The 17326-nt window shown below is 39.4% G+C and overlaps 2 protein-coding genes across 2 annotated transcripts; both read right to left on the bottom strand.

Annotated features, from left to right (window-relative positions):
• Nucleotides 1-361: 361 nt before the first annotated feature.
• crabp1a (cellular retinoic acid binding protein 1a) lies at nucleotides 362-7591 on the bottom strand. The gene is made up of 4 exons (XM_084945274.1): nucleotides 7374-7591; nucleotides 5187-5365; nucleotides 4839-4952; nucleotides 362-726 (listed from the first exon to the last, which is right to left on the bottom strand). Exons 1-4 carry the CDS (start codon nucleotides 7441-7443, stop codon nucleotides 676-678), a joined length of 414 nt encoding a protein of 137 aa, XP_084801400.1. The 5' UTR covers nucleotides 7444-7591; the 3' UTR covers nucleotides 362-675.
• A 1909-nt stretch (nucleotides 7592-9500) lies between these two features.
• Nucleotides 9501-16351, bottom strand: LOC146394058 (solute carrier family 25 member 44-like). Its single transcript, XM_084944676.1, has 4 exons — nucleotides 16111-16351; nucleotides 14706-15374; nucleotides 14422-14549; nucleotides 9501-11405 (listed from the first exon to the last, which is right to left on the bottom strand). Exons 2-4 carry the CDS (start codon nucleotides 15331-15333, stop codon nucleotides 11214-11216), a joined length of 948 nt encoding a protein of 315 aa, XP_084800802.1. The 5' UTR covers nucleotides 15334-15374; nucleotides 16111-16351; the 3' UTR covers nucleotides 9501-11213.
• Between the last annotated feature and the right edge of the window lie 975 nt (nucleotides 16352-17326).

Here is a 17326-nt window from a genome sequence, read left to right as displayed (position 1 = left end):
AACTGAGGCAAACATTTGCATGAGCTTGTCAAAACTAGACAATAAAAGATTGGGAAAAATGTCGCCTGGTCGGATGAGTCTCAATGGCTGGGTTGGAATCCATTGTAAATAACGTGAAAGCATGGCTCCATTCTGCCTCCAATCAACAATTCAGGCTGTTGCTGGTGGTGTGATGGGAGTATTTTATTGTATATTTTTTTGAGCACACTAGCAAGGTGTACCTAATGAAGTGGTCGTGAGTGTATATTCTCTGTCTAAAGCGACTCTCATCCACAGAACCCGAGGGTGTTCATGCTGACCTCGCTTTTAAAGCAATTACTGACTAAATTATGCCCCCCAAGAATTCAGTGTGCTCCTTGAATATTGTTTTAAAAAATTTATTGAGGGAAAGTTTTGACACTAGCAAGTTCTTCATTACATTTTCCCTGTAGTATTTACTGTGTGGCCTACTGCTGCTGCTCTTTTTTGTATAAAAGAAATCATACTGAACGTTCACTTCGCTAAAAACAAAAAATATATACAAAAAATGGCGGTAGAACTAACGTCTAATATCCTGCTAAGATAGAGACTTGCACAAAAACGTAAGATGCTATTGAAAACAGGTTACTGGCAATTTCTCACACTGACAGACTATTTGCTGAGCAAACTTTGAATTTGGACAATCGTGGTCCTCTCCTATGCGCGTACGTAGATCCGTGTGCAGATCACATCATCGGCTCCAAAGATCTGAAACAAGATTTAAAAAGCAAAATTAGATTTTGTTTCTAAATTTGAGGACACATCAAAATAAAATCAGCTCTCCTTTAATACACGGTGCTTTTTACAGCCCACTTATCATCTAAAAAAAACAGCAAATAAAGCCCTTCTTCAGAACTGTATCTGAATGAAAGTGCAGTGTAATATGACAGGACCTTCAGCTTTCTCTATCAGTGTGGCTCATTACTGGAAAGAAAACCCTGTCTTCTAATCAATGTACTCTAATGTCAGGCAGGAGTAAGTCACTTCGATGAAGTGTTGTTTGATTATTATTTCTTTTCTCTTTTACTCTTAGCTGCGTATTGTGTAGTAACTATATTTCATCGTCAAAGTGCTCATCCTCTGCCGCACATCTATGGCATCATTTTTATTTTGATATTTTGCTAAAAGAGACAGATGCACAAACACTGATATCAGAATAGAGGGTGGGCGTTGGGGCGGTTGATATTGGCTGTAGGGGCGTGTGCCTGTGCGTGACAAAGCCCAGTGATTTATGGGAGTCCCTGGGGCGTAACATTATGGCCAACTGCAGCACTACACATCATCAATATCCCAGGCAAAGCTGTGTGGCAGGACGGCGAAGAAGCAGAGCTGTGAAAAATGAAGCCGAGGCGACTCCATCTGGCGCGTGGCGTGATGTCGAGGGAGACATTAATGGAGGTAACACCGGGGTTCATTGGCACTTCTCCACAGCGTGATCAATGAGACCAATTAACCCACATGAGGACACATACAGATCCGGAACCCCCCACCAGACAGCCTTGCAGTTTCTCCCAGCTCCTAAACCATCACAAATGAGTCGATGCAAGACTCTATTCATCTTTCCTAATCAATATTTATTGGCTTTGAAGTGAAATAAGAGGACATACGTGAGGTTCCTCACACCAGTAAAAGACCTTTTCCATTTTTGAGCATTTTCCCCCATCTGCATTTTACACTAGACTGCCCTGATTATAGTCCACTCATATTAGATGACAGTAAACGCAATGAGCCACCACATGGAGTCTTCATTAAGCTCCACTTTCATCCATCTCTCGCCTAGAGCCTCATTTCCTCATCTGCTGCACGGCGCTTTAAGTCAGCCTCATGTGTATGTTGTTGGGGTATTTTGTGTGTTTACACTAAAAGGATCAATCCTCTGTGAAGTACAAGATGGGATGTGGTTGCTTTTAGTTGTCCACAAAATGAGCTTCATGTTTTCTGATGGGCAGCAGAGGAGGGTTTTGACCTTTTCCCTTATTTGGAAAAAAGAAATTTAAAAAAAGGCTCAAGTGTTAATTTAATGAATTCAATGAGATAAGAGGAAAATAAATGGATGTGAAGGATTAAAAGCATGAAATATTTACAATGTCTGATTGATCTGCTTCTTATTGATGTGACGTCTTCAAATCTCTTTCCGTCTGGCAAATACTCCAAAAGTCAAAGAGAATCATTGCTGACACAAAAGTAAATATTCACATTAAGGAAGCTGGAGCCACCAGATGTAAGGACGATTTGTCTGACAGAAATGACAGCCTCACGGGGCAAAGCCAAAATGCAATGTTATTGCTTCAAACTCATTGATTTCTTGACTAAACAGTCCTCTGCAGCTGTACCCCAGACCGCTGGCCCTTGAGGAAATTACGTGAGTGTGCAAAGCAGGAGCTGGATTGTTTCATAATTATTTAACTATAGACTCTAAAGGCTGCTTTGAAGGAGCGACACTGAATTTAGCGCCATTTGTTCAATATTTGTCTTTATCGTTCCCTTTAAAACGCCCAGAAATATACACACCTTTAAATGGGATCGACTTCTGTTCTGCCCATGTGTGTACAAGTAATCCCTGTGTTTCCAAAGCTGTAGCTGTAGGCAGAACAAATGTGCATTCACAATATACTGACACTCAGTATAATTGAGAGAGCATACCTTATATGGACAATTCTGCCTGTATTCATATTGTAGATTTATCTATAATAATAATAATGTGTGGTTACAGCCACTGAGCTCATAGCCCAATTCATATTGTAGGTTTTATTTTACAGTCTGTTTTATCTTTCATTATTATCTGCTCCAACATCAGATCTTCACATCTAAACAATCCATTAGCTGAGATGAAATATGTAGGCGTTTTGCTTAAGTTACTGACAGCAGGGAATCTGTCTGATCTCCCCCTTCCCACCGGTATCACACATAAAGTCATGATCTTTTCTTTGAAAAATCACATTTTTCTCCAGTGATTCATTCCCACATGCCTATTAGGTTACAGTCCATCAATCCAACGTGGACAGACATGCACGCCCTCATCTTGAATAAAAACAGACTTGGCCCATTCAAAGCTTTTTGTTACGCCTTTGAAAACCTGCATTCAATCCAAATAGCAGGCCATCTCAAAGGTTTTCATGATTGCCACTCTGCAGAGTCACAGCCAGTAAAGAGGAGCTCTCCATCAAAGCCAAACTGGACACAGCTTTGTTGTCCATCTGGCCAATAAACCCCAGGACCAGATGTTTACAGGAAAACTGCTTTGTGTTAGTGATTTCAGATTGCCAGGGACGGGAGGGAGAAGTGTTTCTGATAGAATGCAACAGCGAACGTATGGCAGCGAAATCTTAATTTGCCCCTTTGAAATATACAGTAAGTTTTCCTGCAGGTTGTCCAAATCGCTGTTGCTTCAGAATCTAACAAATGATTATTTGTATCTATCTGAAAGGAAGAAGAAAAGAACAGTTTTGGTTTTAAGTAAACCGTTCTGGGTGGCTTTTGTTTTGTCCTTGATGCACATACATCATTAGTCATGCATCATTATAATGGGATGTCTTAAAGACACACCCTTCTAAAGGGAAAATGAGGAATGGATGATTTCTCCAACTAACCATGGGCTCTTAAAGACATTTCCCATGAACTACACAGTATTTTAGAAAACTGGTAAAAAATTGCACATCTGGTGTCACCACCCATTTATGAACTCCCTTGACCATCTGCCCGGTTTGGGCTTCTGCTCTGTTTTTCTGTGGAAAATGACTACTTTCTGAGAGCTGAATAAAAAGATTGATACTATTGTTAACTGTATATACTGATTTTCATAATAGAGCTACTAATTGTTTTTACTATTAACAGATTGATCTGTTGGACTTTTTGGTAGTCCCCAAAGTCAGAGCTAACAGCTTTGGATGATTTGTTTATTCTAATCAACGCAAAAGCCAATTATATACAGCATGGTATCAAAAAGGACCAAAGGTAAAGTCTGGCCACCTCATATCCTCTTTGACTCTAGAATACTTTGGTACAGAGAGGAGTTCATGGTCCACTCTGGGACTATAAGGTGCCCAGATCATCACCCCTCCACCACTGTGCTTGACAGTTAAGTGTGTTTATGAGTTTTTGAGGGTTTGAGTTTTACCAAATGTGGCGCTGTGGATCATGGCCAAACAACTCCACTTTTTTTATTTGTCCAATGGACATTGTTCCAGAAGAGAGAAGAGGCTTTCACCTGGCAACCCTTTCATGCAAAAGCAATACAAAAACCATAATGCCAAATTTCTGCTTTCATAGAAGTGCTCACACTTGCTAATATTTAGCCAATCATGCTCATTTGATTAGTAGAATCTGACTGCTACTTTCCCTCCGAAATCCTATGGAAGCAGCAAGAGTGTACTTAGTTTTTTACAACTGCATTTTCATATACAGTCTGTGATAGAGGTAAATATTAACCTTCTAACTCTTGTGAAAAAACTCTCAAAATGGTAAACTATTCCTTTAAGAAAATGCTTTGCTGAGCTATTTGAACTGTGGTTTTGATTTTTAAAGCACCCATGTGAATAAAGACCTCCAAATCTGAAACCCCGTCCCACTTTGCAATACATCCAAACATCTGTTCATTAATCTGCTGAGGGATTTCAGCCTCGAATGTTGATAATCCTTCTTGACGGTGAAAGTTTGGGAGCCACAATTTCACAGAAATTTAATTTTCTTCTACAATGAAAAACAAATGTGATCATCTCAAAAAAGACAAATGCCCATAATATAATGCATTCCCTATACTCTACAGCTGCACACACTGTCACCACATTTCAAGTTAGAGTATAAACTTAAAAATTGCTCACCAATATCAGTTCATCCCCTTTGAGTTCTCGGCTCCAGAAGGTCTTTGGGCCGTTCCCGCTCAGAAGAGTCTGTTTGCTGTAAATCTTGTTTTCTGTTTCCCAAGTGGCCAAACTCTGTCGAAAAGCATAATTTTAATGAGTTTCCTGTATTTCATCACTTTGGCTTCACCTGGCTGTTAGCACAGATGTGAGGGTTGTTTATCTCTGTCTGTCACACTAATGTCTCATTTTTTTTTTACTACTTCCTGCCACTTTTAAGGCTTTGCAGTTTGTTTGTTTTCCCCAGCATCCATAGCTTCAGCATAGGTACATTTCAGAGTTCAAATTTTGACAGGTCAATTCACGTACCTTACACTTTCTGCCATCCACTGTCTCCTCATTAAACTCCTCGCCAATACAGAAGTTGATCTCCGTGGTGCGCACTGTGGTTGAAGTCTTGATGTAGAAGTGCTCTCCGTTCTGTCTTATCTCCACATGGGGCTTGGATGCGGCTGCCACGGCTACCTTCCTCAGCATGGCATTTACACCTGAAAGCATGCACCAATTTCCCAATGAGGCACTTTGTGGCTCACCTATCTCCACAGCCAGTCATACAAGTCCTCCAAGGAAGTCCTCCTCTGCCTGCTCCACTCTGTGTGTAGGGGGAGGGGCACACACAGGCTTTTTGGTTGGCTATCTTTGTGATGACCTTCACTGAAATCAGTGTCAGTGAAGAAACTGCCAATCAGTGCCATGGTCTTTGTATAATTCATGGTTCTGTTATTTATTCGTTTGAGTTTTTGAATGTTGCTTCTTTAATTATTTTTTTTATTTTAATCTTTAGTTGTAATTCTCAATTGTTTATTTTTTAAGTACCTTCTGTGCTGCCTTTTGTCTGGTTTTCATTGCCTGTGTGAGTTTGGTCCAGGTCTTTTCTTTCTTTTTGTTTTGTAGTTTAGATCCTCCTGTGGTTTTCTGTTTCTTATTTCCCTCCTTTGCTCTTTTCCCACCATTGTTAGTGTCTAAGTTCACCATCTCTTATTACTTTTCCCTCATTTTGTGTGTTTACTTTAGTGTGTTTTTGCTGTAGCCTCTGTCAGGTTTTCGTTGTGTGCTCTATGTTTTCTCTCTGTGTTTGAGATTCATCTTATTTGCCAATTTGTTTGTTTTTTTATGCTTTTGTTGTCCAGTAATTTGTAAAACCTGGTTTTCAATATAACTTTTTCAGGTCTTCTATCCTCTACATTTAACTATTAAATCTAAATACCACACCCCTACATAGTTCTAACCTAGTGTTCTTTTTAACCTGAAAAACTAGGTTTTAACTGTAAAACAGGCCTTAAGAAAGAGAACCAGGCAGAAAGGTCCATCTTTGACAGAATCCCTCATGACACTGACGGTCTAAAACTCTATTTGGTACCAAGTGGTTTTATTTACTTTTTTGTTTTGTTCGCAGCTGTCCTCTTTTCGAAAAAGAAAACATAACTGTAGTATGATTGTACCTATAAAAACATGGTTACACTCTCTGCACAACTACAGCACATAACAGTGGTGTTCCATCTAGGCAAGCAAGGAGAGCATCTATTAAAGCAAAGTGAAAGTGATCTCTGTCCTTGCATATCTGCTTTATTGTCCCTGCTTGCCTTTGTTTAGAAGTCACCCCATGCCACTGATATATACATACATTAAAGTGTGTTAATGAGCCTGTAGAGGACTAAATGAATACATTTCAGATATCTACTTCTTACTGCTTTCTCTATATTCTATTGTCTGGTGTTGACTTGTCACCTTACATTTTTTCTGCTCCCCTCTAGGGCCAAAAAGATGGTAAGAAAAATATCTGAGCTCATGTTTCAAAGTAAAGGTAGAAGATGCCTGTCCCATCTATCTCAGTCAAACGAAAAGTCATCACCTTTTAGCTGTCGGGAGAAGATGTTAGAGTCTAAACTTGATGGTTTAATAATTTAATAATTGGAGCGTTCAGCGTGTACAACTGAGATTTTTATCACCAGATGTTGTCAATTTTGAGAGTGCAGTACCAATGTGATGACATGGAGGAAGGCTTATTTGATTTGTTTAGCTGTCCTGCAATACGTGATAGATTCTGTCTTTCAAATTAGTGGAAAAACCATTTACCAGATCTGTTGAAGTGCAAACAGTCAGATGACAGAATACTTCAGTCTGTTTCCACTCAAGTGCACCACTAGAGCTTAAGTGCGGTGTTTGTTCCAGTGTTAAATTTGTCTCCTGTCACTATATTTTCCTATTAAAAAAATAAACAGCAAGTACCAGACTAAAATTAGGCATATGTGGATTAGCAAATGACTTATATTTGTATCAATTTAAACAGCCTTTTGTTGTAGCTTTTTGTTTTTTTACATTTATAAACCACAATTTCACTGAACTTGCCTTTATTTCAAAGTAATGCATTTCAATTTAATTGGGGTAATAAAAGATAATAACCCACTAACTAGAATACTGCATTTTCAGTTATGTTTGAAAAAAACCTTTGAATAAACTCACACCTTAAGGTAAGAAAGAGTAATTTGTCCTCACCCAAAGCTTTGAGAAGCTCGTCGAAGTTCTCGCTGCTTTTCATTTTCCAGGTGCCTGTGAAATTCTGCATTTTGTGCGGTTTTGATTGTGTGTCAGCCGAACGCCTCCTTTCTTCTGTCTCCTCTGCTGCCTTTCTTCAGGCTTTCTCTCTCCGCTTCTCTCCGTCTGTCTAGGTGCTCCCTCCCTTTCTCCTCCCTATGTGTAATGATCCCTCATGGCAGACCAAACCCCCTCGACCTCTGCCTCCTCTCCCCCTCAACAGACACATTTATACACCTAGACACACACACACACATATCTCTGATGGTTTGTTCTGATTAGAGAATTCTTTTCATGACCTCAAACTGCTGTTTAGTTTCAAGGTTTTCAGGTCTCATCTCATCTGCAGTGGAAATAAATTCAAATCTTTTTCGCTAAATTTCTCAGAGCTGATTAAACAAAGAGCGCTATCATGTACTGAATAGCAAATCCAATTTTAAAGGATGTGTTTGAAGTAGCAGAAATCATGTTTTTGGTTAGTTTTTGAGTAGTTGGAGGGGTTTCCACCTCTACGGAGGTGAACGTGGTGCGTTATAAGTTGTTTTCTGGATTTGTTACAAGACAATAAAAGCTGTCCATATGAAGACACTGTTTCCCAAATTTTAACACCTACGTGGAGTTCCCTTGCAGTGTGTCACAATCCGTTGCATGACCTTTATTTTTGCTTGAAATGAGGACTGATTGAATTAGGACCCCCATCTCATGTCTCCCTTCTGTTTGTTAGGCTGCAAAGGAATCACTTTACAGTATAAGGTGGAGAGGAGAAAAAATTACAGCGGTCTTCTAAAGATGAAATTTCCATCCAGACACACAATGAACACATCATCATCTCATCACTTTCGCTGAAGATGAGACATAGACTTATGTAATAAAACTCCTTTGTGGTCACTATTTGCCCTCTTTTCACATATCAAACAACTTTCTTGTGTAATCGTCTTTTCAATACCACGCTCATGTGGATGCTTTCAGTGCACCACACACCCTCACCCAGCTTCCACCAATACATCCCATGAGAATGAGGGGCCCTCCCTTTAACCTCGGCCAAGTCAGATTTGTTCTCCGTCTGACGGCCCCTCATCAATCTTTTTGACAAAATGCCTCCCAGACATGGCTTGATAATTAATGTATAGCTCAGAACAGGGAGCACTCTGTCATCCCACCAGGAAGTGTCAGCTCAAAGGAGGCCTCTGCCGTCTTCACTCGGCCTCCTTGTTTGTTTCATTCATCAGTAGATTTGTCCGTTGGTCTCTGGGTGGCTTTATTTTCAAAAGGGAAAGTGAACGTTTTGTTTGGCATAGAGAGACAGTTGGAGGATGTGTGACAGGCTCAGAGGGAAGAGTGTACGCTGTAAGAGCATTGCCTTTTGCCATCTGTTGTCCAGCTCATGCAAATTGAGCTTTTTAACGTACGTGTCAGTTGCGTTGGTGCTGCAATCTGTTTAATCTGATCTTAAAGAGTCAGGGTTTTTCAGTCGTGTAGGTCTCCAGTGACCTTTCTGAAGAACTGAGGACGTGTGACTGTACACTAACACTTTTATTATTATGGTAACAAGGATTCCAGTCTTCACACTAAAATATTTGCAAAGCTATTCTATTGGGAATAACACCATTTAAACCCAGTGGACTTTGCAAAGTAGATCCTTTCATCTCATTATCTAACTAACATAATGAGATATGACCTTTGGTGCCAGAGCGTCACCTTGGATAAGATCTATGGATGCCCTACGGTTAGGTGAACATCAAGGAAACAAATTGTCCCATCAGACCCTCTTATCTGCACGTTGAACTCCCCGAGGACTGTACACAGGAATGCACAATATTGACATACTTTTGACATGCACCCTCAATACAATAATAATTAAAAAGATTTTAATCTCAGTGAGATTATTTCCTTGAATAACTAAGATAAAAAACAATAACAACACTAAAGCCAACACTGAAACGAATCAAAAATTAAACTGGAAATAAATAAAAACTGAACGGAAACAAAAAAAACCAATATGGAAACTACTGGATTAAAAGCAAAGTCAAAGATTCAAGTAGAAACAACTATAATATAAAACTATAATAACTGACAGACTCCTTTTTATAGTTTTTATAGCTCTTATGTTTTATTGAACAAATACCTGAAGACACACTGACACATGATATGAACCCAGGTGTATTCTGTGTGACATAATCAGGTTTAGATTTACAGTAAAAGACAAAAATATATCACTTTCATTAGTCACTCGAGGCTGCACAAATGAAAATGGGGGAAAAAGTATTAATCTTAAAAAACCATTTTGGATTAATTCCCAGCTCATCCATATGGAGTCTTAGTTTTAGTTCATTCCAAAGTCCAACTGGGATCCCGTGAGTTATTCCAACACAGCAGACGTACGTGTAACACATGGACAGTTATGGCTCCACCTAAACTTTTAGACACGTTACCTTCTCCTGTCTTAGAATCCTTTCTACAATCTGACCATTTCAGATTATTTAAAATAAATGTTTTGTTTTGTAATTGACTACCTTCCATAAAGTGCAACTAAAAACATCTATGTGAGCCCAAAATTACTCCTCTTAAGCAAATTTTAGTCACCACATTCCCCAAAAGAAAATAAATCTGAAAAAATAATAATAATAATTTAGGTCTTTTTAAAATTCACACAGCTTAGAGGAAACATACAAATACATTGTGCTGAAATGGACAAAGCATTCACATTATTGCACATATACTGTCACAATAGCAAAACAGCAGTTAGTTCACAACCAGGTTAGAGTCACAGCCCGAGCATAATGGAAAGATTTCACTTGTAGTCGCCTTCCCGTTAGATAACAAAACACTAAATGAGCCTTTTACTAACCAGCTTGATCACAGTGATATTTTCGACACTGCTAATAAAACCCCTCAGTAAAGTCAGTAAAAAGTGTAAATAAAACATACGGTATATGCACCATGTTTTGGATCGTGTCAATTGCATGATGACTTTGAATCAAACTAAAAATCTGTCACATTGTAGATTCTAAAGTGAAATGTTTGAATGCAACCTGGCTGATGCACACAGCTTTAAAAAGCATTCGCATTAAAAAGGCAGGTTTTAAAAAAACAACAACAACAAAAAAAAAAAGGCCAAGAAAAAGGAACTTCAAACGGAGATAAAAGCCAGTCTGGTGAACATAAGGACACAAACACTTGGGAAAGATTTATTTACTGCTGATGTGAATGCGTCATCGCCAGTTAAATGAACTTCATCCAGACCATCATCAAAACACTTCTTGGCTTTTTTTTTTTAGAAGAGCACAAACACAGGTTACTACAGTAACCATATGGTTACTCTCACAAATGATCAAACATAATAACTGTCAGCAATCAACTCTCCACAGCAAAGGTCCTCAAACAAGACTTTCAATCACCAAAATGCCAACACATATGAGGATCAAATATATAAAGTAAATATATAAAGTAAGTCCCATTAGGCTGCATTATCTTCCATGCCCTCGCGATTACTGAAACAAAATGGCATCACCCCTTTAATTCGTACCAAACAGCAGCAGGTTCTGTTAATCGGCAACACATAAAAACTGTAAACCTGGTTAATATTCTTAATAGCCAGGTAATTCATGTTAAGTTGGTTTGAAGTTTGAAGATTAGAATTCATAGTGTGAATTTAAATTACTCCATTTTGACCCCACGGCTGTTAAATGCAATTAAAGCAAATCCTTTTTCACTCAGTACTTACACACAAAGTCTAAATTAGGGTTGAGGGCTACAAATGGCACAACAAACTGGTCCTTATATTGTCTCTCCAGATATCTTCTACCAGTGTCTTGAATCCACCAGCTCTGGTCGCAAACTCAGTTTCTTTAGTGTCTCATAGCCAACCACCATGACGATGGCGGTGGGTGTGGATGAAATGATGCGTGCAGACAGTCCTTTGGTCAATCCCCAGAAGCCCTCCTCTTTGATCAGCTCCCTGAACGTCTCAATGATGGAGTTCCTCCCTTCAACCTAAACACATACAAATCCCATTACCATTTAGAACCACACAAACATCACAGCTAAGAGTAGGGCTGGGTAATGTGTTTAATCTAGTCAGTAATGGCAAACATTTCCTTATTTTCGTTTAGTAATGTAATATTTATGCTTTAAGGGAGAAACTGCGAGTTAGTTCAAAAAAAAAAAAAAAAAAGAAGAAAAAATTGTGAGTCATTGTCAAAATAAAGTTTTACTCTTTGGTCATGTTTTTTTGTTTGTTTGTTTGTTTTACAAGCTGGACCTGGTCTTGAAGTAAGGGCTACCAGATCATCTATGGTTTAGAGAGAACTTAAAGAAGAATAGCACCGATCCTAAATAAATAAATTACATTTCCTGATCATGTTAGACTCAAATGAGACCATCCATTAAAGGGTGGTGGAGGGGGAGGACGCCTCGGACAGGTTGCCAATTTGTCACTGGGTTAATAGCTGATTTTGACTTCTGCATTGAAACATCACTGTAGGTATGTCATAACCACAAACACCTCTGAAACTCTACACTATCACCCATGGCATAACCCGACATGACATGCACCTCTCTGGAAATGCAACTACACGTCACATCGATGGAGCAACCAGTGTAATCGGCCTTTTCTGTACTTTCGATCCCTCCTGTGCATTTCTGGCTACATTTTCTCTGCAGTTCTTCAGTTTATCAGTGAGAGAACCATCCCCACCTCAGTATAGAGACTAATAATCACAGCATTATTTATAATGACTTTATAGATTTGTTTCTATTAACCCTTTAAGACCTACCATAGAACCAAGTCCGCCAGAGCTTATAGTATATTTTTACATGCTGTGGAGCCATTTTTTGGAGCATTTCAAGTTGCTATACATCAATACAACCATTATAGCCCAAATTTTAATAATATGTCTGCATTAAGTGCATAGTAATTACATAAATTGCAAAAAAGTGCAATAAACTACAAAAAAAATTTTAAATCGTTTTTGATTTTTTAACATATATTTCTAGTTAGAGAAATTTAAGAGGCTTATCCCTCAAAACTGTAAATACAAAAAAGTTGCACAAACTAGTTTCCCACCAAAGGAAATTTATTTTAAGTGTCTTCATAGTTTTATTTTTGAGATACACCAATTTTCATATACTGCAGGAAAAACGAAAAAATATATTATAGTGCAAATTTGCAAAAAAACAGCATGTGCATCAAAATAAAATATTTCCAGCAGTGCAATATGAGTCCTCAGCATCCCAGAAACGACACAGAAAGTCATAAAGTCAAACATAACTTTTAAAAACACAAGTATAGGCTCATAAGGCCACGATGGTAAAAAACTACATTTCCGCAAAATGACGTCACTTCCGGTTTCGGGCAGGTCATGCCGGACATGTGATAGTTCACGCTGATGGACGTAGGAAGTGTTACAAACAGCTGATCGGATCGGCAAAGCGCGTTTCTGGAATATTATGTTTTTGTTGCTGCAGGTGCTTTTTATGCAGTTTTTGCAAAGCTATATGTGGAAGGAAACTGTGACCTAGGACAAGCTGATGGCATAAGATGTAAGTACAACTCCTCCGGTTTCATATGCAAAAAAAATTATTGCGCTAGCTTACGTGGTTGCAGTGCTACCGGGATTTAAAAATAGTTACGCAAATGTCCGCTCCGACCGGCTTTAAAGGGTTAAGGCTGCCATCGCATATAAGACACCTGGACATAATTACAAGGTGGTTAACACGCACAGGTATGAATGCTGGTAACAGCCTCGGCCACATGTGTACGTTACATCACAGACTCTACAAGGATTCAACTGTAACACACACCCAGACAACTCTTCACATTTACACTTACAGCCAATTTATAACTACTATTTATGCTAGCATGGGTGTTTTTGGACTGTGGCAAGGCAGCCATGTGGGCAAGAAGGCCACATAAGCACAGAGGGAACATGCAAGCTTCACATAGAAATGTGCAGTTGACTTATGCACATGAACTCTTGACTTCAAACAAGTGGATTGTGTTGGACTCTGTTGTGTATATAAAATGTTTATGTTTGTTTAGTGTAACACTGAGGGCCGTGGGAGCGCTGCAATTTAAAATTCCTGTGTATAATCTGTACATATGGTTTTTGAAGATAAAGCTAACTTTGACTTTAGTGCCATTTTTTGCAACACATTCAACTTGCTATACATAAATATAACCTCTATATCCCAAATTTTAATCATATGTTTGCAATAAGTCCAGAGAGACTAAATAAATTGCTTAAAAGTGCAACAGACCACCAAAAAGCTTAAAATGTTTTTTTAAACACATTATTCATAACTTCATTTTGAGGTACTCTTGCTATAACCTGCAGCAAAAATGAAAATAAATGTATATTGTGGCCAATATGCAAAAAGTATGCATGCACATCAACATAGACCATTTCCAAAAGTGCATTCAAACTTCTAAGGCACAAAAGTCAAACGTGACTTTTTAATAACACAAGTGAAGCTGTGATAAGCCTTGGAGAGGGAAAAAAGGGGGAGAGGAATTACATCTTTTTGTTTTCGCAGTTAATGGCGCTCATGAAAACATTTAACAGTTTATGATGAAAACGTGGTGATATATATTGCGGCACAGGAAGCGCTGTGAACAGCTGATCATATTGATAAAACACCTGCATCTGCATTATAATGTTTTTGTTGTTGCACATGCTTTTCACGTGATTGACATTAGCAGAAGGAAACAGCGGTCTGGGACATGCTGAAGGCAGGATATAAGCACAACTCCTGGAGTTTTATATGCAAAAAAAATAATGCTCTAACTTATTTGGTTGCATTTCTACCAGCATTTAAAAATGGATATGCAAAGCTGGAAGCACAGGCAATCCTGCTGGTGATAAAGAATAGGAAGGGTCATTTTCACACAGACTTCTTTTTGCAACCAAAGGTGCCACCACCTGTTGGCCATTTGACAGGAAACAGTTTTCCTTTATATTACAGTCTATACTTCCAACATTTGTATTTGGTGAGAAATATAATAGCTTACCTGGACTCGGGCTCTGACCACATCCATTGGATTGGTGACAGTAGAGGCAGTAGCAGCAGCTAGTGGTCCAGCCATGGCTTGTAAGATCAGATGAGGACAGTCGCTGGGAGCCAGTTTAGAGAGTTGCTCTGCAGAACATTACACATGCAGATATGTTATTAATCACATGTTGAGGCCATGAAGCATTCATTCACACTACAAATTTACTAAAACAATGAAAACACAAAAGATAAGATAGACTCACAGCCTCAAAGTCAAGAAACTGCACTACAGCTTCCGCTTACCAGCATAAAAGTGATAGAAAGGCCACCACACAGCACTGTTCGGTATATAGGTGAGTAAAGAAGCCACATATCCCCTGTAGAAACCCCTGAACCCATCAGCAGCAAAAATCTGAGCAATAATGTTCCTGGTTTGGCCAAACACTTTCTTTGGCTTTCCAGTCTCAGTGTTTGAGTCAAGCCGAAAGCGTGTGAGGTGCTGCCCTTGGCCCTGCATCATCAGCTGCTGAGATATGACGTCAATGGGAACAGTGATGCTCTGAGCGACCAGGGAGGCCGAGCCCCCTGCCACCAGTGACTTGACGGTGTTGTCCTCTGAATACTGCGAAACGTACTTCCTCACCAGCTCATAGGTGGTTATGTACGCTTGGCCTGAGATGAGGGTGAAGGTGTTGACCATGAAGCCACGATACAGGCCCCGTACACCCTCCACCCGCAGGATCTTGAAGAAAGCATCGAAGGTGCCGCCATAGAGTGACTTGCCCTTCTGCACTTGTAGTCGAGTCCGGATCAGAGTGGCCGGGTAGACTGTGGCCCGGATTGTCATAGTCATGAACAACCCGAAGGAGTAGAACTTCTTTTTGTCGAGGTCCTCCCATTCGATGATCTGGATGTTCCTTTTCTGCTGCATCCTGACAGCTGTAGGTGCCCCCTCATCAGATGGATTCTTGTCTAACACACAGAGAAAAAAAAAGAAAGAAAACAGAACTGTCTTTAAAGTGGCAGCTAAAAGAAACTGCGTGTTTTTTTTTATATTCAAAATGAAAAACTGGCAAACATTTTGTGTTCTGAAACTCTTTTAGACACTGTATTCTGGAGTTGAAGGGCAAGTGCAGAAACTTGATGAAAATCCTCCTGGATGCAATAATATCCTCTCCAATTTAGGTGATCTTGTACCATTTTGCCATTCCTAATATTACCTAAATATATTACGAAATGCCTTTAATACAAAACTGGTTGTTACTTCTCCTTGAGCAGTAATGTTTAACTTACATCCAGTTATCTACGAATGAGTTCAAGGGTCATGCTGACACTAGCAAATCAAAGCTAAAAGGCTGTTTCTAAAGAAATAAGTGTCTTAAGTAAAAACTGTACTGCCATGCTCTTACAAATGTCTGATTATATATGTACACATTATAGCAGAATATAGCTGACCCCGGTATCAGAGGACACCGCGTTCCCGAGTAAACGTGGAGTCAACTGAAGCGCCAGTGTTTCAGCTGAAAACAACACGTAAACCTAATATAGCAACTAACACACTGAGCAAGCCACGAGCTTCACAAAACGTGCCAGTTGCCACCTACTGGTTTAGCGTTGTTAGCTAACATATTTTAGCTTAAGCCGTGCTAGCCCCGGGGTAAACGATGTTAGCATTGGTTGAACGTTAACTAGCTTCGTGACTACTTACCTATTCGGACATATGTTTATTTCAGAGTCATCTGCTTAGTGTAAGTCGAGCATGAAACATCGCGTCAACAAACGACTGGGAATGTGTAACTAAAGCTGGCGTGGGTGAAAGACAAGAAAACACGGAGTTGGCTAACTTCCAAGCTAGTCGGCTAACTCTCCGAGATCTTCCTGCTCCCATTCAAACGCCATGCTGTTCAAACAGCCAATCACATGCAACGTGTCTTCTTCGCTTTCTTTTACTTTACGCTTCCGGATATTTCAGCTGTCTCGTTACTGTCGCGCACCACCAGAGCTGGAGTAGTAAATGTATTTCAGCAAGTTCAAGAGGCAAGAAAAGGTAAGTTACCCGAGTTCTGTTTTGAATATATACTTTATCAGGGCCCGGTTTCTGATATTAGTTTAAGTAGCGTTTATTATAGTGAACGCGACTTGGTTTAATTTATTGACCATCCATGGTATAAAATATGTTCCCAAGGATATTATAATCTTGGTGTTCCATTGATTTTTACCAAATTAATAAAAGTAAATATTTACAATCTAAATAAATAGAAAGAAAGAAAGTCTTTCTTTCTTTCTTTCTTTCTTTCTTTCTAACAGCTTACTGAGTATAACTGAAAACAGAAGAATAGTTCAACTCAATGACAACAATGACCCACAACATGTAAAAACATACCTAATGACGTTATGACTCTAAACTGTGTCATGTGACATGGCTCAGAAGTCATTTAGTATTTTTGCTTCTGAACAAGACTGATTATTTGTGAGAAAAACATGGCAGCAAAAGTGAAAGGGGATGTTTACAAGATTGTACTGAGACCTGCGAAACAGTGTTGCTGACAAAAAAGAGATGGCAAAGTTTACGTTTTTCACTGGGAGTGACCAGAATGGACAGGATTAGAAATGAGTACACCAGACGGTCAGCTCAGGTTGAGCAGTTTGGGGACAAAGTTAGAGAGGCAAGGCTGAGATGGCCTGGATATGTGCAGAGGAGTGACAGTGGGTGTATTGGACTAGGAATGTTAAAAATAGAGCTGCCAGGCAGGAAAAACAGAGAAATTCCTCACAGGAGGACATGCAACCCACATGCAAAGGGTTGGTGTGACAGAGGAGGCAGTTTATCCGCTGTGTCTACCCCTAGAGGGAGCAGATGAAAGAAGGAGGAGGATGTACTTTTGCTTCAGTAAAGTTGTCATTTTTAAACGTGCCATTAGGAG

The sequence above is a fragment of the Perissodus microlepis genome, chromosome 1, assembly GCF_051167445.1.
Source record: "Perissodus microlepis isolate ML-2025 ecotype Zambia chromosome 1, ASM5116744v1, whole genome shotgun sequence".
Classification (NCBI taxonomy): Eukaryota; Metazoa; Chordata; class Actinopteri; order Cichliformes; family Cichlidae; genus Perissodus; species Perissodus microlepis.
Note: the sequence above shows the minus strand (reverse complement) of the source record. Positions and strands in the feature narration are given on the sequence as shown.